The sequence below is a fragment of the Manis pentadactyla genome, chromosome 6 (assembly GCF_030020395.1).
Source record: "Manis pentadactyla isolate mManPen7 chromosome 6, mManPen7.hap1, whole genome shotgun sequence".
In the NCBI taxonomy this organism is placed as follows: domain Eukaryota; kingdom Metazoa; phylum Chordata; class Mammalia; order Pholidota; family Manidae; genus Manis; species Manis pentadactyla.
Window position 1 is genome coordinate 148462794 of NC_080024.1, and position 23686 is coordinate 148486479.

The window sequence follows — 23686 nt, forward strand, 5'->3', positions numbered from 1 at the left end:
AATCTGAGTTAAAGCTGCCCGTTAATGTGGTTACAACATGAATTGGTAATGATGAGATTTTCACTGTAGCATTCAACATATATTCAGGCTTGTGTTTCTATGGTGAAGGTACCCAAATGTATAATTGAGATTGATGAGGAAATACTTTTCAAGGTAAACATTTTGATATGACATATGACATTTCAGGAGAATACCTAACTCTGAAAAAAGTGAGTGATAACCAGTGAAAGATGAGTTTTATAGGCTCTAAAGCTTTATCAAGAAAAACATAAAAATAGCTTTTGGATATTTTACAAAGTTGTGATTACATTGCTAAGCCTATCATCTCCCCTCAGTGCCTGGATCTTCAAAATGGCCTAACTATAGGGCCCTAAATTTTAAGGTGCATTAGCTTCAGAGTAAATCTACCTCTGCATAGCAAGACATGAATCTTTACTTAAAATATTTAATTGAATATATTAATATAATATCAGTGAAATGATTGGTTTCTTGCTCAGATTGATGTTGTTAAAGGATAGCTTTTAGGGTCAATAACTCTCTGGGTCAGATAATTTCCTTGGTTTTATGCCCACCAATGAAAACCCATTATGTCTGCCACAAGACTGTCACATTTTTATGTTTTTACCAAAATGAATTAGGGATCATTGTTATAAGCAACACTTACTGATACATGCAGGTTGAAAGTCAGACATGAAATACTTAGTAAATGTTTACACAAAATGATGTATTTCTAAGTTTAGTGGAAATTTGATATATATGTGTGTGTATATATATATGTATGTGTGTGTGTCTGTGTGCATGTATATATGAATATATAGAAAGCTTTTCTTGCAAATCATTTAATTATTTTAAACTCATTAGATGGTGCAGCATTTATTTAGGTGTTCATAGTCTAAGGAGGATGACTGAAGCTTTGATGAGGGGAAGGTTGTGCTCAGCAGTTCTGTATGGTTGTCTCTTTCTGCTGCTGTTGGAGGTGGTTTTGTATCATTTCAATGAACTTAACAAGAGTGTGCAGACCATTTGCCACTCAGCCTATATGATATGACAGGAGTTTCCTTAAGAGTGTGAGGATGGAAAGTTATCAAATACAAGCACACAATTAAAGGAATTCTGCATCTAAATTTTAGGAGATTTGGGCTGAGTGGTCTGGATATAGATAGAAGAATGAAATGAGATGGAATTTAGGTTTGAAATCTCTACTATAATGGGCTATCCGGATATATAAAGGCAGGGACAACAACATAATAAAACAGAAATATAATTACCTGCTTATCTACCCAACTGCCTCTTCTCTTCTCTTGGATGAACTCTTTGAGGGAGAACCTGTGTCTTTCACTTTTGCATTCTCAGCACTGAGCAGATGGTCTGATAGAAGTATTTTTAAAATACATTACACAGATGGATACAGCTAAGAAACTACAGTTTCTAAGTAGACTGAGACTAATAGGACTGTGCACACCGTAGATATATAGGTAATTTATTTCCCAAATAAGTTGGTGAAATTCAAGGAAAAATAAGTAACCAGTTACTGTGAAGAATGGGGAAGAGTAAATCACATTTACCTTCTGGTGAGAGAGATCTTAGTAAACCAAAAGTACTGAAATCTCACCTCAAAATACTAAGGAAGAAGAAGGGCAGATATTAGCTGTGAGGACTTTTATTTTTACAGTATTTTTTACTGAACTCTGTCCTTCATTTGAGCACACAGAAGACAAGCTTGTATAATCAGAAATTGATCCAGATTCCTCAAGTGATCACTGCATTAGAGGTAAACTGCCTGGGCTTTGGCTGTTAGCTGCAGAGGTTGGGATAGGACAGACACCTGAAATAACAGGTGGTTGTTACAATAAATATTTATTAAGTACCACTAATGCTCACAGAGTTCTTACCTCTCAAAAATACTTGAACCCAATGGAAGTTTTTTTTTTTAACTTAGAGTTATTTCTACTAGACCATATCCCAAATTCTACATCAGTGGCTCAAGTCATCAAAGAGGTTTTAAAGACCAAAAAACTTTTAAAAAGGAAGCTACTTGGTCATCATTACTAAAAGACTGGGGTTTGGATTGCTTAATCGAAGCTGCTTATCCTAAATAACAGACAGAAAATCAGAAATTGAAAAACACAAAATGGTGGAGTGAGAGGAGAGAGAAGAAGGTGGGGACCAGGGGTAAGGAAGGACGGACGGCCCCACCTACCCCATCTGTCACATTCTGTGTAAAGTTCATTTTGGTAGCTTTAAGCTGTGCTGTGTGGCATTAGCAGGCATACTGAGAAAGAATCCAGTTCAGAACTCAGAGGGGCCATCTGCTCAACTGATACAAATTTTGACTTTCTAGTGGGTCCAGATACCTGAAGTCACTACCTCACTGACCAGATAGACTTTCTCATGATGTCACTTGTCAGACATCAGTGTAATGCAGAGATTAGCATAGTGAGGGCTGTTTATGTGTGTCCTTAGTGGGAAGAAAGAAGCAGAGTTACACCTACTTTCACTAAGATTGAGGTCCCCAGATGGCCAGCCAGTAAATGAGAGTCAAAGTTTTCCATAAGAATCTACTCTGGACAGTTCTACCGCATCCTGATTTTAGATTTTACCCTATCTAAGACAGTTTTCCTGGCCCAAACGCAAACTTATGGGTTAAGCAAGTACAAAAAAGAAATTCATGGTCTGTAATGGTCCTATAAGAAGTCACGTCATCATGAATATTTTTCAGGACATACATGAATTTACCCTTATATCATATATTTATGAAGTACATAGGCTGTACACCCATGTGGCTATATAGTGGGGATAGGAACATGCAAAGAAAGATTCTTGTCCTTTTGTAGGTCATACTGTAATGAGGAAACTTACAAATAACCTCAGCATTTTCTGATAGTGGATTTTATAAATGGGCAATGGAAGATTAAGGAAAGAGCATCAAAATCAGCATGGGGAGATCATGCAAGTCTCTAAAGAGGAGACAGTATTCCATTTGGTACTTAAAGGTTAAGAATGTGGCCCCTAAGTATATGGGACAAAAGAAAAAGATATACTTGTTTCAAAAATAATAGGTTATGTAAAGGCATGGAGATGTCAGAAAGTGTAGTTTGTTCAGGGTCTGTAAGTGATTCAGATGGACGAAGACTAGGACAAAGAACAGAGGCAGCCCTGCATCAAGAGCTGTATCATGAATCTTTGACATGCTTGCTAAGGACTTTATTTGTTTGCTTTTTATTTTTGGTTATTTGTCTTTTGGTACATATAGGGGTTGGTTCTGAGCTAATTTGAATTTCAGAAAGGCCAATTCTGCTAGTGTTCGAGGCTTTTAAATTGAAGGGGGCAAGACTGGAGACAGGTCAATTCAGTGGTGGTTAAGTATTCCAGGCAAGAGGTGGTGGAGACTGAATTACGGTAGGTAGGATGAGGAGAAAAAAGAATACAGTGCATAGCAGTTATCTGGAAAGTGGAGTCCTTATGAGATGCTTAACCCTTACATGTGGGGTTGAGAATGCTGGGAGGTTTACAGAAGAAAGGAAGAAGGCTTACCTGTCACATTCACTGTTATAACTACAGCATCAACAAAGGTGCCTGCAACATAGCAAATGCTAAGCGATGAATGTTAAATCCAGTGTTTCTGGCTCAAGACAGGAAATTTCAGATAGAGGTGCAGTTTGGCAATGTTGGATTTGAAGTTGCCCAAGGGATATCCACATGGAGATGTTCATTAATGAAATGCTCAAATCCCTGAACGTGGAAGGTAGGTGAGAAAAACAACTTACTGAACCTGCTGGATGGGTGAAGCATGTAGGACTAATGACTCAATGAAGAAGAGTTGACTTCTAAGCATGGTCATTAGCAGGGTCCTTTGGGAGCAAAGGGTAAAAACAAGTCCTCTACAATACACTGAGTTTTACATTGTTTCTCTCTTCTTCTTCATCCTCTTTCCCTGTTCACCCAACTAGTTAGAAATTCTTTTCAAAAACACTGCATTCAGTAATCTTAGAACTCTTTGTAGAAAAGCATTATGGACTGTTTATGAAATGTAATTGATTAAATCAGAATGCACCTAAATTATGAAGTGCATACTATAATGAGTCATTATATATGTAGTAGTACACTATTTAGATACCTTGAACAGAAGAAAATCTTTTTATTTACAAGAGGGGTTTCAGAAATATAAATAAAATTTTAAAGATGTAATTAGCAACTAGCCTGTAAATTTGCAAAGTTCCTTAAGAAAGATCTAATCTGAAAACTAGAATTGACACTTCTGTCTTTTAGTTTTTGTGCTTATCATCTCCATTTGAAACATAAACCATGTATGAGGGTAATGTATGTGTGTATATTTACACTCATACATGTGTTTGTATATGAACACGTGTATATGTATATGCATAGATTTATACTTCAATGTTATACGTCTGATCAGCTTTTTGCACATATATATGCATACAAATTAGTAAAATAGTTTGGTCTGAAATTGTCCTTTCTATGTTGTGTTCTTAAAAAGTACTAACATAAAAATTTCTCATAATTTCATAATTTGTAGTTTGCAAGCCATATTTTTGTGTATTTCTGTTTTTGTTTTATTTATCTAACTTGAGTCTTGTAAAATCTCTGAGCTTGGGGAAGCAACAATAGTTAACAAATGTATATGAGAAAATTAAAGGTGAAAGAACGTTAAGTTCATAGCTGATAAGGGGTGGAATCGAGCCACGGCCCCAAGCGTTCTGATCACAAACCATTTTCTCCTTCCCACCATTAGTCACTGTCTATTTAGACTGATGCCAGACATTTCACTGGAATTCTTAGGGGCCATGTTAAATGACATAATACATAATAATAATTTATTGTTCATTCTGGGATTCTATCCAACAAATTCTGTGACTGGTTTTATAACTTGTTTAAAATCTGACAGAATTATTGGGAAAACAAATATAACTCGACTAGTTTGGGTTCCTTCTGCTCTAATAGTTGTACAAATTCTCCAATCCTCCTCCTCCTCCTTCATCTGTTTTTCTTTGGCCTTTATTTTAAATTGATAGCTTTTAATTAAATGGCATTTGGCTAAATAACCTTTCTCTGTTTCGTATGCTAATTTGTTTATAAGGCGCTTAGATGTTGAGTTTTGAAAACTCCATTAACTGCTTATTTTATGATGATGTGTTAGATATTTTTCTTAAGTGTCCCTGAGGCTGACATTCTTTGCATTAAAGAAAATGGCTCTTGGAAGTTCTAGCTACACCATCATGGAGCCCCAGAGTGGCTGCTGCAGCCAGTCTTTTCTTAAAGCTTATGGAAGACATGTTAGAGAATTTGGAAGTGAAAATAAAAAGAAAAGGGAGGGTTTCTGGTCCCTAGTACTCCAGGGTCTGAAGTGATGTGCCTGCCCTCTAGGGCTCAAAAGCAGGTCAGTGTCTTTTGAGGGCAAATAAAGCATCAACTACCTACATCTAGAGAAGGTTCCATGGTCATCTGCCTCTGGGAAGCTTGTAGGTAAAACAGCAGGTGGTATTCTACCCTAGGGCGGAGTGTTTGCCATTTAATTTTCTCACCTTAGGTTTAAGAAAAAAGGACATTGTGGATAGTGAATGTGTGTGTATGTTCTTCCTAGGGTAATAAGCATATGAATATTATCATTCAGAATAAATTGTTTTCAGCTTTATTTTTCACATGGTGGCAAAATTGCATTGTAAGGTGGCTCTGTGCTCCCTAGAGCGCGCCCGACAGGAGAAGCGCCCTCTTCACTCTCTCCACTGTGAACTCATTTTCCAGAAGCCCTCTCATCCATACAGACTGATTCTGTTTGGCCCGCATCAAAACTCAGCTCTTTACTAATTTCCATAAAAATACCAGTGACACCAAACATTTTGCAGCATTAAAAAAAAAATCATTTGTTAAAGTTTTGTGAGGCCATGAGGAATGCTATAGAACATTCCACCTAACCCGTCCTCTCCCCCACTTCTGCCCTTGGTATCCCGACTTCAAGAACTTGCCCCAAAGGCTTAAATGGCTTTTCCTTCCTCCTTCCTCCGTGGATCACCTAGCTTCTAGTTTCTCTTTCTCTTTTATTTTTGCTGAGGGATTTAATCATTATCCTTTATAGGTAGAATGTTTGGGAGGAGGGGATGGGTAGCTCAGTGTCCATCCCACACAGTTTACGAGCCATTACTTCTACATGAATATAAGCAATCCCAGCAAATACACGTACTTCCATTTCATTACAAAACAGAAACTTTTTTACTGTATTGAAAGCCTAGATAACACTAGTATTGCAATCCAGTCTGTAGATTGGTGTTCCAAGAATTAGATAGATCTTTCTTTAGTGGTGGTAACCATAAGTTGTGCAGAATCACACTGTACTTGCCATCAAAGTGGACTTTCACTCTGTGTGATTGCAATGAAGATGTGATTTTGTAAAGAAAAGAAAAGATCATCTTAAAAGATGTTCTGGAGAAAACGCATGTGGCGGTAGTAATCAACAAATGCTGCCAGTTATCGAAGCTGTCGTCATGTTTCCTTGAACAACATACACTATTTGGGGCTTCATGTACTCGTAATTTTACTTTGCTTTCCTTGATATTCATGTCAGATAAATGCAAAATGTGGACAATTTTGGTATGGAATCTGATGGATTTCACTGTGTTCTTGCTATGTGAAGCCTGTTGCATTCCAGGGCAGAAGATGAGATATAGAAGGATATGGCAGAAAAGCAAGAAATACAAAATAAGAGCTAAAGAAAGCAACACATTCTATCAATTGTAAGATGCATTTTTTTTTCCACTCTTCATCCTCAGAATTTGTGATGCCCAGTAAAATTACTGACAACCTAAAATTATAATATACAGGGTTCTTTTTCTTTTGGTGTAGGACATATGGTTGTGGTGCACATTACAGTCATGGAGTTCATTGGAGACATTGAAGGCTAAGCTGGTTTTTAATATGGAAAGTTGTAGGGAGCCATCCATGGTCTTGAGCTGGTGAGCAATAAAATCATCGTGGTTTTGTAGATGCATATGACAGTTCTGTAATAAGTACTGTGTGTTAGAAATGTTAAAGGAGGGAGACCAGCTAAGAGTCTGCAAGTCCTGTGTAAAGTGTAAGTTGCTCTGCTGTTCCTGTGTGTGAGGAAGAGGGAAATCTGATTCAGGGCACTAAGGGGCAAAGTACAGACAAAATGAAAGATTTGGAAGACAGCTGAGGGTAGAGCATTGGTAATTATAATTAGCAAGTGGGGGTCAGTTCACAGGACAAGAAGGGGTAATAAACAAAAACAAGAAAATTCAGTTGGTGTGAATTCGTTTTACCTTACTAAGGGTTGGATTTTTTCACATGGGGGACTGCAAGTACCCACGACCTTCCAGGTCATCCACCTCTTATGGGAGAATATGGGGTCTGAGAGCAGAGTATCGGTAAGAATGTATGAACACAAACTTTGTTGTGGTGAGACCTACATTAAAATCTGGGACATGACTGTGTAGGCTTCGGGTGGGCATTTCATCCTGTTAAATCTTAGTTTCTTTGTGTATAAAATTAGGCCTGTAATGCCTACCGCAGAAGTTTGTTAGGATTAAAGGCCCTTTCACCACAGTGTCTGGCACATCATTACACTCAATAAATATTAGCTCTCACTATTAGCTATTTGAATAAGAGAGCTGTAAAACAATATGTGAAACAGGGTGGATAAGAGTCAGGCTTGCAAATGGAAAGCAAAAAAGTATAAGGTTCCAGAAAGGAGCAGAGGAACTACATTCCCTACAGGAATGGTGGGATTTTGAGTTAGACTAGATCAAGCCAGCAGGAAAATTTTCTGTCATGATTTCACCATCATCACATTGGTCTCATTTCACACGGTTTCTTCATGATCAAATTGGTCCCAGTCCAGGTTCAGCTAGTTACAGTGATTACTGTTTAATATTTGACATAAGACAACAAACACCTGCCCCATTATGAGGTTGAATCTCTTCTTTCCTTCTTTATTTCACTCTCTCTCCCTCCCTCCCCATCTCCCTCTCTCTCTTCTATCTTTCCTCTTCCTTTCTTATCACAAATAATGTAAAGGAAAGGAGATTCAGTTGCCACTTTTTCAAAAAAATGTATTTTTTTTTTGCTTCACAGCAGAGGAAGCTTTAGTTAATAAAAGCAACATAGAAAACAAGGGGGGAAGCACCCATGCTCGGTGATGCCCTCCAGCAAGTTTCCTGTGTTTAGGATCCCTCAGTAGCAGGCTTCTACCAGGAAATCATTATCATCACAGTACCGCTGCAAGGAGTTCTGGGTAGTTCAAATTGAAACGGAATAATACATCTAAACCAGGTATCTATAATGTGACAGGATGAAGTACAGAGAAAATGTATAACATTGTAAATCTCAGGGAAAGAAAGACCAAATGGGTTTTCTTAGTGTGTATATTTATAAGTGGTACTAATTGAATTTGTGCATATCAGACAAATTACAAGTACCATAAATATTTCCTTTTAAATGAGTGCACTTGTCCCGGAAGTTGCATTTAGGTAGCATATTATTTTGACATACCCTTTAAAGATAGTTTGTATATGTCCCTGACATAGATTTTTAAATCAAAAGCTAATTACTTCTGTTGAATTATTTTAACCAAGTTGCAGGCTGGCATACATAGATACGCAGAACAGATCCTCATTCTCAGTGTCCAGAAATAAGTGTCTTAATGCTTTTTTTCCCCCTCACAAACCATTATTAAACAGACATTTTGAAATCATAAAAAAGAATTTGCTAAATAAATCTATGGGATTTCCTGATCTACAGTAGTCTGAACGTGTTCTAAACACTCCTAACTTTCCCAAGATAGAATTAACTACTCAATTCTTATATGTGATTTTATACATTAGCTTAAACTAAGGTATTGTCATGCACCTAAAACTTAGCTCACAATGTCTTGGGCAGTTCTTGGAATAGCTGGTATATAACAGGAGTCAGGGTGGATGATTGTAGTTCACTTATGTCTACTCGGAGGGGATATCTAGAGCTTTAGGGATAAAAGGGGCCTTTTAGACCTCCTAGTTCAATCCATTTTGTAGATGAACACACGAAAGTCCCCAAAAGGCACTGGGTTGGGAGCCTTGGGTGGTCCAGAATTAGAGCAGCGATCATGGCCCACAGTCCCCTGGCCCTTGACCTGTGTCCTGCCACTTAATACAGATGCAAGCCAGTTTCGGTGTTATTCCGACTCACCTCAGCCATTGCGATTGTGCTGTGGAAGAAAGAACTTATGTTGCCTGGTTCGAATCTTGGTTCTGCGCATCGATGGATGGCAGAGTAAAGCTCTGATGTTTAATACTCTTTTGTGGTGGCAGGACAGTGAGGCAAAGTATGAAATAAAAGTAGCTGTTCAGAAAATACTCGGAGAACTCATTACATTTTTTTAATTGGACAGACCTTAGTCAGTCTAAAAGCAAAACAGAATTGCAAAAACCAGCCTTAAGCGGTGGAGTTACTCATCGGCATCCCGCCTGACCCTCAGCTCTGCGGTGCGGCCACTGCTCCCTAGCGGTCCTGGCAGAGTCCGCCGGTTAATGCCAGGGCAGGAGGTACACAGAGGGGGAGACCGTGCTCCCCGAGTCTCCCAGCAGGAGCGCGGGGCCCTAGCAGAGGCCCAGCAGCCCGCGAGAGGTGGCCCCACCCGTGTGGCAGCTGGTTACCGCCTCAGCTCTTCTATCCCAGCCGTTCACTTTCTCTTCTCTTACCTCCTTTCTCTTTCTGAGCTTCACTCATTTTATCACATTTGTTTGTGAAACTTTCATCCTGAGGGCATCCGGCACTGACGTCAGTTTTGTGGTGGTAGGAAGACAGGATGGTGGTGTCACTGTGGTCGCGCCGGGTTGTCAGGAGGGCTCACAGAAGCCTTTGTTTTCCTTATTTTTTTCTAAATACTATTTTGCTTTAGAGAAGAAAACACATTTTAGCTCTTCTTAGGTCACCTGAGCCAGAATACGGTCATCTTATTTCCTTCTACCTGCTGTTTTTAAAATGAAACAATTGCACAGCACACGGCGAGTCCTGTCATGTGAAGCTGGTTTATTTTTCATTTAGGAAATTCTGTGTTTATTGAAATGATACCCAGGATTTTTTGAGGTATGTTCTTAAAATTTGCACCTTTTCAGCAAATTATCACCTAAACTCTGCAGACATGCTTATTTTCTCTTTTTTTCCTAGTTAGTAAACCTATTTTTCATCTATCTTTCACAGTGAAAGGGAGGAGCATTTCCCTCGGCTTCTTCTGAGCTCCTTTCTTCCTGTTGGCCAGAAATTCTTACATTGGGTGCATGATGGTGTGACCTGGAGGGCTTTTACAAATAAGCCTGGGCCCATGGACACATATTCTGATTGAGCTGTTTGGTACCAAGCCCGGGCATCATACCACTTGAATGAACGTAAGACACTCCCCTGGGTGTGGAAAACGGGGCTTTCTGCAAGGAGAAATGTGTGCACATCTAACTCTTGGGCTCGCTGAGTTAAGGCCATTTTGTTTCTTCCTCTTCCCAGATGAAAAATACCACAGTGAATCCTCCTTACTCTTGTGACTGCTTCATTCACAGTGTGAAGTTTCTAGAAATCAAAGCAGTTGGGAGCATGATAAAAAAAAATAAGAACGTATCAGGTGTAGACTGAAAGACACAAGCAGCACGCAGCCCTGGGTCATGTCTTTTATGAATTTTGCCACCCTGCAGCTCCGTCAGCTGCTGCACCTTCCGATCTACAAGTTCACATCTCTCACCAAATTATGTAAATGTGCCTCTCACTCTCCTAAGCCTCTGCGGGAGGTAGTATAGCGTGTGTGAGGACAGATGTAGCAGAGAGCCAAGCTGGGCTGCTCATTAGTTACTGAGTTTAGTTACCTGTGGGCGTGTTGCTGGTCAAGTCTACAGGGAAACAGGCTCTGAGTGGAGGATTTGCCTGCGGGGAGTCTGTTGGAGTGCGTTGGTGACATTAACACTTGGAGGGAGGCAGGGAGGGACGCAGGGAGGATCGGGCAGAGGGAGGGGTTGAGCTGCAATACAGTTGCAGCATGGAGCCTGGCTGACCTTGGGGGAGCTGTGCCGCTGGGAAGGCCCTTCAGAGTTCCCCTGAATTAGGGGAGGAGGAGGAGGAGGTTTGAAGTCCCCCATCAGCTAGTCATTGTATTTGGGATGCCCCCGAAATAAGTATTATGTTTGCTAAAGAGGCTCTCTCTGCCAATTTTGCAGTTTACCAGAAATGTAAATTTCCTCAAATTGACAACTTCTGGAGAAGGCCTTAGCCACCAGCACTGTCGTTGTTGCATTAGGTCCGGTAGGCAGTGGACCTGGGCTGCTTCCATGGTGTCCCCTGCTGACCATCACGCACATCCATTTGCTTCATGCAGTCAGGTCAGGGAGCACCGCCTACAGGGATGTGTTAGTCCTCCTGGAGGAATTTACAAGGTAGTAGGATGAACTGCAGGCCCTGGACTTCTCATTACCCATCGTGCCCCGGGCTGAGATTTCTGAACTTGTCCATCTACCATCAAAATGGGCCAAGGGAGTATCAAGAGACGCCCAAGTGCCCAGATGCTAAGCCCATTCTTCCTCCCCACAGCATGCGACAGGACCCGCCCCTCCTGGTGAGCAAGGCCACTGGCACCTGAAGGATGGCAGTGCCTCTCCTTGTGCACTGACGCCTTGGTGCTGGGTGTCTAGAGACAGGGAAGGAGCACCATGAACTTGGTGGAATCGCCCTGCTCTGAGGGTGGGAAGCAAACGAGCTGAGTGGGTCGGGAGGGATGAGGGTAACAGGGACATTCCACTGTAACCCTCAGTTCCTGCTCCTGTATATTCCAGCTGCCCCAGGAAGCTCCATGATATTAGATGAGACCCCTCTCCAGGAGAGGGTGAATTTTCATACAGCCAGTGCTATGGCCTCCGAGAGGACCATTCTCGCAGTTCCAGCAGTTGATGAAATGAATGTTTCAGCCCTCAGAGGGAAGGTGGGTGGAATGGGGTGACACACCACAGATCCCCTCAAGGAGTGATCTCTTTGGATTGACCTCTGAGGTCATGAATCTTTTCTTTTTACTCCCACTTTGTTTGCTTTATATTTCCAACCTTTTAATCACAAACATAAGATAGTTGAAAATGTTAAACTTTTTTGAGCAGACATGAGTCATATAGACCAATAGAAAGTGTCCCGGATGCTGTTGCTTCTAGTTCTTGCACTACCTTGAGTGTTTTCTCTGTCTTCCTGCCTCTGACCGGTGTACTCATGTAAAACATAAGTAGGACATGTGTTGTCCTTAGTTCATCTTTCTGGCCCCAGAGGGGTACCCAGAGCCTAAGAACATCCCTGCATCTTGGTAGTATGAACTGGTTCTATACAGAAAATATGGTTTATATTAATAACACACTGTAACTTTGCATCATCAAAACACAGTCCCACCTAATAACCTAGAAATTACCTTCTCATACTTCTTAGGGTTCCTGAAACATGAATTATGTCAAAAATAAAATTGTCTCTCTGATGGAAAATTGAAATAATTTTAGAGTGGTTTATTTTTAAATATAGCCATTATTTAAAGTGTCACATGCTATCTGATGGATATATAAATAAACACTGTATACTTTCTTCCTGTACCATTGGCAGTTAGCAAGTGACAGCTCTGTTTTGAGTTAAATGTATTTAAAAAATCAAGACACAGAGAACTGTCTGATAATTTTATATTGAAAAAAGTATAAATATAAACTAATTGGAAGTGCCGAACTATTTTTGGTGCTGACACTGTTGGCCTTAACAGATTTGTGTGTATGTGAATGGTATTGCTAGGCCAGAAGTCTTTGATCTGGGATGCTGGTTAGAAATTCAGATTCCTGGTTCCAACTCAACAATGTTCTGATTCTGTTAGACTGAAGATAGCTCAGAACTTGGCACTTTTGATGAATTTCCCGGGTAATTCTGATACAGGAAACCAACAGACTAAATTTCAAAAAGTAATAACTTTATTAGCCAAACAATACATTATGATCAGCGAGCTAGTCCATAGTCTTTTAAAATTTTTTAATTACTTAAACAGATGTTTACAAATTGTAGGTCGTGATGTATTGATATGATAATGCCTCTTTCCTTTGTCACATGGAAAATTCATATGAATTAGTGGATCCTGTGTATGAGTGTATCTCTGAAAGGGAATTCATTCCATCTTGCAGTCATGTGTCTTCCATCGTACAATCATGTGTCTTCCTGGAAATCAAGTTCCACCCTTCATTGCCAGACCAATTCTTAGTAACAGCCTTCTGGTCTCAACTTAAATATCAATTCTTGACAAAGTACTGCACCCCCTGAACTTGGTGGGTTTTCCTATCACACGATCCTTGGCAGTTGGTAGGTGCTTTTTGTGCCCATCAGAATTTCAGTAGATTGTTCAGCCTGGTCCATGGACAGCCAGGAGAATCTCTGTGAGCTCCTGGAGATGGAGACTGTTTAGGGTCACCCTCACCACCCTGCCCCTTATCATCTTCACCTATACACACCCAGACGCCTAGCCTATAGGAGATACTCCAAACTTATCTTTAATAGTAGTTTCTAGATGAAGACAGAAACAGGCCCAATTCAAACCCCATTTATTTTACCATGACAGTCCAGTTTGGGCGCCAGGATGCTGCCAGCTGTATCCCTGTGGTCCAGGTATAATAGCTCGAGTGGTACTTTCCACTTCATATTTTTAATAACAGCTGAAGGAATACTTGTAACTTTATAAAGATGTCAGAAGGATTAACTAGACAAACATTAAATACTCAGTGGTGAATACTTGGAAACAAGTTTATCAGACAGAGATCACAAATTACAAATAATGTGCCTACTTACTGTGGATTTAAACATCAGCCCTCCTTACTGTGATCCTATTAATGAGTTAAGTGTTGAATGTCTAGTCTCTGCTCTCCTCTTGGACCAGCTCCTTTTCTCTATTCAACTTCCCATTTCTGTATTACATCTGACACTCTATTTCTTCTATCATAAGTCATACGATAGTGTAGACTGTTCTCTTCTTAAGTTACACAAATGTTGCACTTTTCTCCCCCAAATCAAAACTCCAACATTGTATTTCCATTGTTTTAACTATTATTGTTGCCACTTTTGAATGCACGAGGCAATGCAATGCAGAAGACTTCAAGGAATATTTTGCAAACATTATGCTGTTGTCCTCTGCAACGCATACATGAATGCCAAAGAGGAAACATCTGTGCGAGTTTTAAGGATGGCCCTCATATCGCCTTGTACCTCCCTGGTGACGAATATTGTCCCTAATGTTAGGACAGGAAAAAAGTTTTGGATTGATTATTGCCTCGAGACATTCCAAAGAGCTTCCACTGTTTGGATCAGTGCTTCTCAACTGATCTTCAGTGAAGGGCCAAGTTGGTTGGTTGGTTGGTTGCAAGTTTATATGTTTTTAGGAATATAGAACATACACTGTTGTGACCACCTAATATATTTCTAACTGCACGGAAAAAGAATTACTTAGATAAAATTCAATCCCCATTTTTTTCATTATTGTTATGAGGTCCAACAGGCATTAAAATTACTCCGTGAAATGACTATGAAAGCTGCTAAGCCCTTCCTCTCAATTTCCAGACCTCCGCCAACTGGGACAGGTGTCCGCACTTCACGGTCACTGCTGTAGCCTCCTGTGACATACATTTTCTGCTCAACCAGCTTCCATATGAGAAGCAAGAGTAAGAGTGTGTCCTCCTGAGAAAAATCTTAGCCTTTCCAGGGGTTTGCTTTTTACTAACTGATGCTGGTGCCCTCCATGGAGTTTAGAACCTGGAGCTCAGTGCTGCACGGGAGCGCTGAAGAGGAGAACACAATATGCTCACAGTTACTCTGGGTGAGGAGGAGTTTTAATCCATAGGAATTTGGCTCAAGGCTGATTGCTAGTCGTTTGAAAGTGCTGGACGTGGCCTGCACACACGGATCGGAGAGAGGCTGAGATGAGAGCTGCGGAGTTTTCTTTACGGAGGTGCCTGTAACTGTGTTGAACAGAGAATGCTTTTCTGAGTTGTTACCACTGGGTCCTGATGAAAAACATGTGGCTCTTCCTGTCCTGAAGCTCTGAGTAGCCGTGCTGTAGGCACAAATGTAGAACTTTTTCAAACAAAAGCAAAATCTTTCCTCCGTAGCACTGCAGACAATTCTTTTGTACCATTGTGCGTGAAGTTACAAATATGGATAGAACGCTGCATTTTATAAACCCCTTTGAAATGCATTATTTCATTTTATCTTCACTTCAGTGTTCACGGCCAAGTGTACATTTACAGAGGCTGATACATAACAGATGGATGAACTGGGATTGAAGAGCAATCAAGGCAGCACAGCAAGGAGCAGAGTGGAGGCTCAGCGGCCATCCCTCTGGTTCCCTTGCAGTGCCCAAGCGTGGTGCTGCCCAGCTACCAAGTAACTGGGCTGAGGCCCCAGAATGATGTCCCTCACCACTGAGTTAGTGTAAACTCTTTTCTGAGACTAAAAGCAATCTGAATAGTCCCTCTTTTTTTTATATTTATCATTGGTCTTAAAAAGTGAGATTTTCTTGGCAATTTTAATGTTATCTGAGCACTTCCTTAGCAGTGAATTGAATTCTTCCCTTTCCTGTATTACTCTATGGATAATAATGAATACCTATACTAATACTTGTTAAAGCCTACATCTTTAGCAAAGATGCTTTACATTACTGTGACATACGTTTTCTGGACCACAATGATAATTATAACTTGGGAGTACATCAACCAGAAAGAAATGACTCATATTCTTGTTTTCATCTGTAGTGTTTCCTCCAGTTTCATAATTAGATGGTATCTACTGGCATGTGGAAAATATCTATTAAAAAGCATAATGAGAAAAGAAAACTTACATGTATTGTGTATATTCAAGCAGTTTTATGTCTACCAATTATTGTTTAAACCTGCCTTCTATACTTAAAGTTTTAACCTTGTAAAAATTCAGTAAGAATAAACTGCTTGGGATCTAATAGTAATAAATTTTTAAACTTTAAGAAATCAGGAATGTATGATAAGTAAACCAATGGTAGAAAATTCACCTTAGAAATCCTTTGCTAATATTCAATGTAAATCAACTATTAGGTTGGTTAACATACTGCTCAAAGGAGCATGTGCTTATTTTTTTACCTCAGCCATCATTACTCCATTTTTGTACACAAATACAGTAGCAGTATGAACTTCTATTTATATAATAATGCATTTTGTATTTTTCTTATTAAAATGTTCATTACAAGGAATAATAGAATATAAACCTATAATGATTTCCATCTTCACTGTATGTAGGTCAGTGAGGATTACAGAGGCTTTTGTTTAGTTTTATTAGTGTCAAAGCTTTCATGATAAACATATCTCCTTCCCAATAGTTTTATCTTATGTCTAGATTTGCTCTTTTTTGTGACATGAAAACTTAGCATATTTTCAAAGGCAAGACATTAAAAAGTATAATCCTGATATTGTAGCCATTTGTCTGTGTGCCTCACATTCTACTATGTTATTTCAAGTAGTTGTCATAATTGTTCAATGAAGTCCAAGTACAGATCTTTATATGTGTGAGTCAAAGAGACAAGACAAAATCATCAGTAAGATCAAGTAAGCAGAGTTTAAAGTGTACATAGAGGGAAGAAAAGTTGATCAATATATTGAATTATTTTTCACCTCAGTCTTTGCTAAACTGAGGAATATTCATTGTTTTCAGACTTTCAGCAGATGAATTGCAAGTACTAGAACAGAGAGTTTACATCAGGGCCTCGATTAAATAGATGTAAGAAAATTGTCAGAACTACAGTGTATTCATCTCTTTTTAGATTGGGTATTTATAATTTTCAATTAAAAAGTAAATGGTAGATAAAAAACTAATCAAGGACATGGAGAGTCTGTCATCCAAGGACCTCCATGGGTCTATAAAACCTGCGTGTGTGTGTGTGTGTGTGTGTGTGTGTGTCTGTCTGTCTGTCTCGTGGGGAACACAAACCTGTATACACTTCCAAGTACAAAACAATGTGTCAAGTGTTACTGTGGGCGTGCAAACAAGGTATCTATCTGAGCTCCATCTAGACCGTTTGGAGGATTAGGGCTACAGGATGTCTTTGTTCAGTTTGTTTTCTTTATGCCTAATGTTATTAAAACTTAAAAGGATAGAAATTGAAACAAAACTATCACTACGGTTTTATAAAGTGGATTATAAATTTACTCAATTTGAAACAACAAATTGTTTATTGAGAATGTGGAACGTGGTGGTAAAAAGTACCCAGCTCTTAAGAAGTCTGTAAGTTAAAGAATGGGTTGCATGTGAAAACAGCCAAGCCAGATTGTCAGCATAAAGCAGAATTAAATGCATTCTGCCATAGAAATGCAAACAACATGCCATGGAAAGACATAGAACTGGTAAGGTTTCAGCAAAAGAGAGCTTGATTTAAGGTGCATTGGATGGGATGTCATTTGGTGGACAAGATGATGAAGACGTGTGTCGGGAAGGACAGAAATGCTTGCTGTGCTTAGGCGGCGGGACGAGCCCAACAAGCACAGAGCAAACTCTGAGATGTGGGAAAGAGAGACTAGGAAGATCGTATACAGCCCTCTGCAGCCCCGCGCTTGGAATTGGAGTTAAATTCTTAGACTGAGGGAAGCAATTAAATGTATTTGATAAGGGGTATGATGTAATTCAATGTATATTTTAGATAGTGTCTGACAAGCACTATGACAGCCCAGACAATGTGAGTTATAAAAATGAAGAATAACTGGGGAGTTTTGTAATAGTCCGTAAGAAAGATTTTTAGATTTTGCTTTAGGATTATTTTTCAGATAGAATGAAAAGAAAGGGTTGGCATATTAAAGATACTGAGTGGGTGTTCTATCAGGCAGGGGATGATGGAACCATAAATGGATGGTTCAACATATTATATGTTAGAGCGCACGTAGTGTGCTGTGCACTCCTGGCCTGTTTAGACTGTGAGAAGTCCAACATGCCTTGATATCTCTTACACTGCTACCATACATAGTGCTGACCTAGTGACATATAGGATTCACATAATGCTTGTCTCTCATCCCTGCCTATTCTTTTGCTTATCATGAGCTAGATTCAGCCAAGGATTCTGTGTTCCTCATTGTGCTCACTTGCAAAAAAATATATGTGTGTGTGTGTATATAATATTTTTTAATATAGATATTTATTTAGGAGTCTCAACCTATATTTTTCTAAGTGTTTAGGAACCCAGGTGAGTTTTGTCTGGTGATAAATGAATCAAGATTTTGCTTTCACTGCTTAGGTAAATTCTAAGTTCATGTTTACAAGGATATTTGCAAGTAAAATAGACATAACATCATGAGTTCTACTGTGTCCCAAATAGAGGACAAATTTTTGTTTTTGATTTTGTTTTTCATTTATTGTTTATTTATTTATTTACCATATTGTGGGACCATAGAATTTTTTTTTTCCAGCCAGAGGTTTTCACTGTGTGGGGGGGTAGTTCTTCTCCACTCTATACTAGTCAGTCATCCACAGAGATTGTGTGTACATGCAGGGGTGTGTGTGTGTGTGTGTGTGTGTGTGCGTGCATGCCTACACAGATGTAATGTAAGAAAGCCATTTGGTGGTTCCACACTTGCAGCATTTTTCTTTGCTGAGCCTTCTTTTTCAGCACAGAAGGAGAGCAGTTTTTCACTAATAGCCAGGGTTTCACTCCATCTATTAAGATTAGTACAGTGCATACAGTCTCATAGATTAAATGTATGAATGCATATGATGATATTGTATCCATCTTAACACTTCAAAGTTGGTCATCCACTTTGAACTGCAGATGCTGACACTGACCTTGCAAGGACACTGACTGAGCCTAGACTCAAAATTTTCTGGCTTGTGAATCCTGGCAGATATTACAAGCCTAGTGATGGTGCTGGATGTAGGAAAGTGTCCATGATGTGGCGGGTGGTGAAGTTCAGGGCTCTGGAAGTAGGTGTGTTTGAGTGGTGGGGAGAGGTGTGGGTGTTAAACAGGAGTAAATCTGATCCTTGAATGGTTGGAGAAACAAGCAGTATGAGCCTATTTTTTTCTTTAAGCACTTATGCTGTCAGGAAATGAACAAACAATACCATATAATGTAAAATAGGGTGTCATAGCTCAGGCTGAAGATCAGCCGGGATTGAATGTGTGTTATATCCTGAAAAGGAAAGTCTCCTCTCTCCCTTCCCCGGATACCACAGGAACATTGTATCACTAATGAATCGGCAGGAATTCCTTAAGTGAATCATACCTAGTTCTATAGATGAAAGTCCTAACTGAGATTTAGAGGTAAAGCAAACCTTTGATTAAAAAGGACAATCCACATTTTACTTATGTATTACTGTGGTTTCTGTCTTCCTTTAGTGTTCACACCATGTTAGCTATCACCTGTGGACACTCCTACCCCGTGGAGGATGAGGGTGAGGAGGGGTTTGGAGGGCAGCAGCTGTTTGGAGTGTGTGTGTGTAGGGGGGCAGTGGTACTGGAGGTATTAGGAGCTTAAAACAGCTCATCATCCAGCGTCTGCTTTTGTCTCAGGACTCAAGATTTTTGCTGTGTGTTGCTGAGGGTGGTAGGGTTTATTGCTGTTCTCTAGTGCCAAGAAAGGACCTTCTGGTAAGCTGTAAAATGGATGGATGGAAACCACCCAGGCGCTGAGCCTCTCTGGGATGTGGGGTGGATCAGGTGGGAGGGGCGGTGCCTGCGCTTCTTTCTCTGAGTGCTTGCAGCGCTCCCCTCACGGGGCAGCGGCTCCCTCCCAGAGGCAGGCTCCCACCCTAGGGGTGGATGTGGGGCTTCCCCCTGGCTGCTGGTTTTCCTGATCCTGGCGCAGCCGCAGGGAGATGGCTGTGTGACAGGCGAAGTACTTAGTCCTTCTCTACCTCCGTTTCCTCAACTGCCAGTAGGGATGATGAAGTCATTCATTGTGCGCAGGGAAGGAGTTCCTATGTGTAGAATGTTAAGAACAGTGCCTGGCATGTAGGAAGCGCTCATTAATTCAAACTGTAATAATTTTCAGCTTTCTTCCCCCTTAGAGGGAAATATAGATGTAATAGTAACCCTGAGAATGACTTAAGAAAATTAAATAATTCACCATATTTCCAGAACACAATTTCCCCCTATGCTGGATAAACATGCGGCACAGCGAGCCACTAGATAATTCCACATTGAACAAATCTAAATTATAATTTGTGCCGGAAATTCATTTTTTATATTATCTCATCCTGGCGAAAAACTCCAGAAACTAAGGGATAAATCAGGCATTTAAGTATTCTGAAGCAGAATATAAACACAGCTGTTACAGTGTAGTGGAAGAATCGCTTATAGAAATCCATGGTGCAAAAGGGGGTATCCTCAGCAGTTACCACAGAAGGATGAAAATGCTTTGTGCACCCACTTTCCCAAGTACGTTCTCCCATTTCATATGTTTCGCACCTTGTCTTTTAAAGAATGCAAACGTAGTTTTGTAGGGCAGCCAGAAAGCCTTATTATTTGGTAAATTAGCTTTTTGCCTTCATTTAATCAGGGTCCAGAAGGATGGTAGGTACAGGGGATGAAAGATTGTTGGAATGACAGGTTGAGTCCTGTATTTCTAAGGTTATGAAGTTCAGGAAAATCTGTAATCATTTGTGAGTTTCCTAAGGTTCATCTGTTCAACATACTGTCCTGACACAGAGCGGGGACAGTTCTAGATAGGAAATGCAAATCAGTAGGTGCTGGCCCGGCCGCTGATGCTGGGGTTAATCATGCAAATCTTATTCAGTTCTTGGTATTTCAATAAAGGTTTTAGTTGAAACTCTGCCACATACTGATTTAAAATTCCTTCTTCGGAAAGCAGTGTAATTTTTTTCAGCTTCAGCTTTTAAAGTATAGAACAGGATTTGGATACTGATTTAGTGGCCGGACATCTATCCACACTTGTTAATCATAAAAAGGAGTGGGAGTGGGGGGGGGTACCCTTAAAGAATGTGAGGATTTCTAAGCATCTTAAATAATATACTAGATCTAAATTTACCGGTGTTCTATAGCAAGCCCCTTTGCTTGGAATAAGATCAAGCCAACCACTTACGCATGCTTGGTGAATGCTCTGCTCAGAGAAGATGGCTAAAACTGGCCAGGACGGACCACGTCAAAAATAACACTACAAGTTCCTAACTGTAGGAATGATATAAAATACCTTTGGAAATGAGACTGTGTACAGGAAGAAATGAAATTGTATTGCTCACAAGTGCAAGCTGACACATTCTAATAGCCTTTCCACTATGCACAATGAGCGCCAGCTTATCTTTCCAAGAACAATAAAATTTCATGTTCTGCTGCCTGACATAAGAATTATTTTTACATATCTCCATATCGCTGACTCTCTTGTAAGTTAATCTCATCTCACATGAATTTTTCACCAGCTTCACTCTGATGTTGATAAAGGAGATGGTTCCATCAAATACATCTTGTCAGGCGAAGGGGCAAGTTCCATTTTCATTATTGATGAGAATACCGGGGATATTCACGCCACCAAGAGGCTGGACCGCGAGGAGCAGGCCTACTACACGCTTCGAGCCCAGGCCCTGGACAGGCTCACCAACAAGCCCGTTGAGCCGGAGTCAGAGTTCGTCATCAAGATTCAGGACATCAATGACAATGAACCCAAATTCCTGGATGGCCCCTATACCGCAGGAGTTCCCGAAATGTCTCCCGTGGGTAAGTCAAGAACAGGCTGCTGTTGCAGTGTGTGCTTTTCTATTTAAAATTAAATCATCATAAATACTGAAAAGAATCACATTGGTATTTCATAGCGGTTCTCATTTAGGGCAAGGGGGGATGAGATGAGCTAGTAGCCAGCACCCAAGTCCTGTTGTTCAGTGCATTATTTTATTTCTCTGGAACATTAGGAAATTCTTCCTTTTATACAGCCATCTTAGTGGCATCAAGAAATTATTTAGGTCTTACATTCCCTTTACAAGGTAGTATTTTTTTAAAAATGTTGTAATGACTAAGCTTATGTATGCCTAAGAGGTTCAAAAAGAAAATCCTTGCAGGCATAGCTCTGTGATGATCTTTCCTTTCTTTCTTCTGATATTTGGATAACGAGTCACAATTCTAAGCATCTCTCTGTGGCCATGGTAGCATGCAGGCCATGAGTGGCGGGCCAGGCTAACATTTGGGTCAGCCAGTCTGTTTGATTGTTGAGTGTGCTGGAATCCACAAATGTCCATCCACATACCACCTCTGATCTTTTTGTCATTTTTCCAGATACTTCAATGTATGAAAATTTATATTGAATTGATGATAATAATAAGGTAATACTCAGTTTGAGATATATATATATATATATATATATATATATATATATATATATATATATATATATATATATAAAAGAATAACGAAGGCTGTTTTACTCAAAGGCCTTTTTGATAGTGTCTCATTACTGGACAAAATAGGAAGAAAGTACTTCTAGTATATCCTTTATATCAAACAACATAAGCTTTGTTTTAGATTCCATTTATTCAGGTACTTCTGGAAAAGTTTTCAGCCAGGATACAATTCAAGTATAGGTGAATTTACACAATAATAAACAATATGGGGCTGGAATAGAGACCAGTTGACTTATGTATTTATTTCCTGTTGTTTTTAGTTTTGAAAGAGGAAGTTTGTTTTAAATAAGAACTGAACTTGTATTTGAACACATGAAAATTTTACCTACTGTGTTTTGTTTTACTTTAAAAAAATATATAGGTCATTTCAGTCATCAGCATTCCATCAACACATCTGCAGTGCTTGGGGCCGGGAGGAAATTGCAAATATATGGATTATATGTGCCCTTTAGGGGAATCACAATTGGGTGACCCTAGATTTCTGTTCCTATGGGAGGGGAGAGGAAAAATTATTGGGGGCACCAAGGCTCTAGCTGCTGAAGAATACAGAGTGAAAATGAGCAGGTGGAATAGATGCTTGTGGTCAGGAAAAATTCCGAACCACAATGGCAGCATCTCATCTTGGTTTGCTTACGTGGAAGCAGTCCTGCGACCCAACAGGCTTGCTCACACTTTCTCACTGCTGCCCGCATCCTCAAAGTGCTTCCTGCCGGTGTTGCTTAACAACAGCAATGCAAACCATGACAACAGCAGCCACAGGATTTTGGAGGTTTTTAGAGAAAAGGGAAGACATGTCTTCCTCCCCAAGGTCGTAATGTTTGGAAAAACAGGAAGTTTTGAAGTGTGTTTGAGCAATTCAGTTCAACTCCCTGATTCTCATGGGGATTTAGGGCGTTCTTCATAGGCTTGCTAAGGTGGTCCTTTCCTACATAGACTATAGGGATGCAAATTGGATGAAGGTGCACTTTCTGTTTTAGAGGCTAAATAATGCACACTGTAGTTTTGGCTTCACCAGGTACCACCCTGATATCAAACAGCACGATTATTATGCACACATGTAAGTTATTTTAGTTATTTGAGTCCAACAGGTTCAGAGTTTTTTAGAAAATGATTTTCGGATGTCTTCAGGATTTACTTAACACTAATTGCGATTACTGAGCTAATACCAAAAAATTAAAAACAATAAATGTCTACATGAAGTATATTACATGGATTTATTGTGAGTCATAGTTTGTCAAAGTATTTAATTCCAATCATATAGTTACAGTAGCTACTAAGTACTATGG

General features: G+C 39.8%; 1 protein-coding gene across 2 annotated transcripts in view; it reads left to right on the forward strand.

Annotated features, from left to right (window-relative positions):
• CDH7 (cadherin 7) overlaps nucleotides 1–23686 on the forward strand; it is a 124882-nt gene that overhangs the window by 38227 nt on the left and 62969 nt on the right. For both annotated transcript variants that reach the window (XM_036876771.2, XM_036876768.2), the window contains exon 3: nucleotides 21429–21723. In XM_036876771.2, the coding sequence (XP_036732666.2) occupies nucleotides 21429–21723 (295 nt within the window). The remainder of the gene's footprint in view (nucleotides 1–21428; nucleotides 21724–23686) is intronic.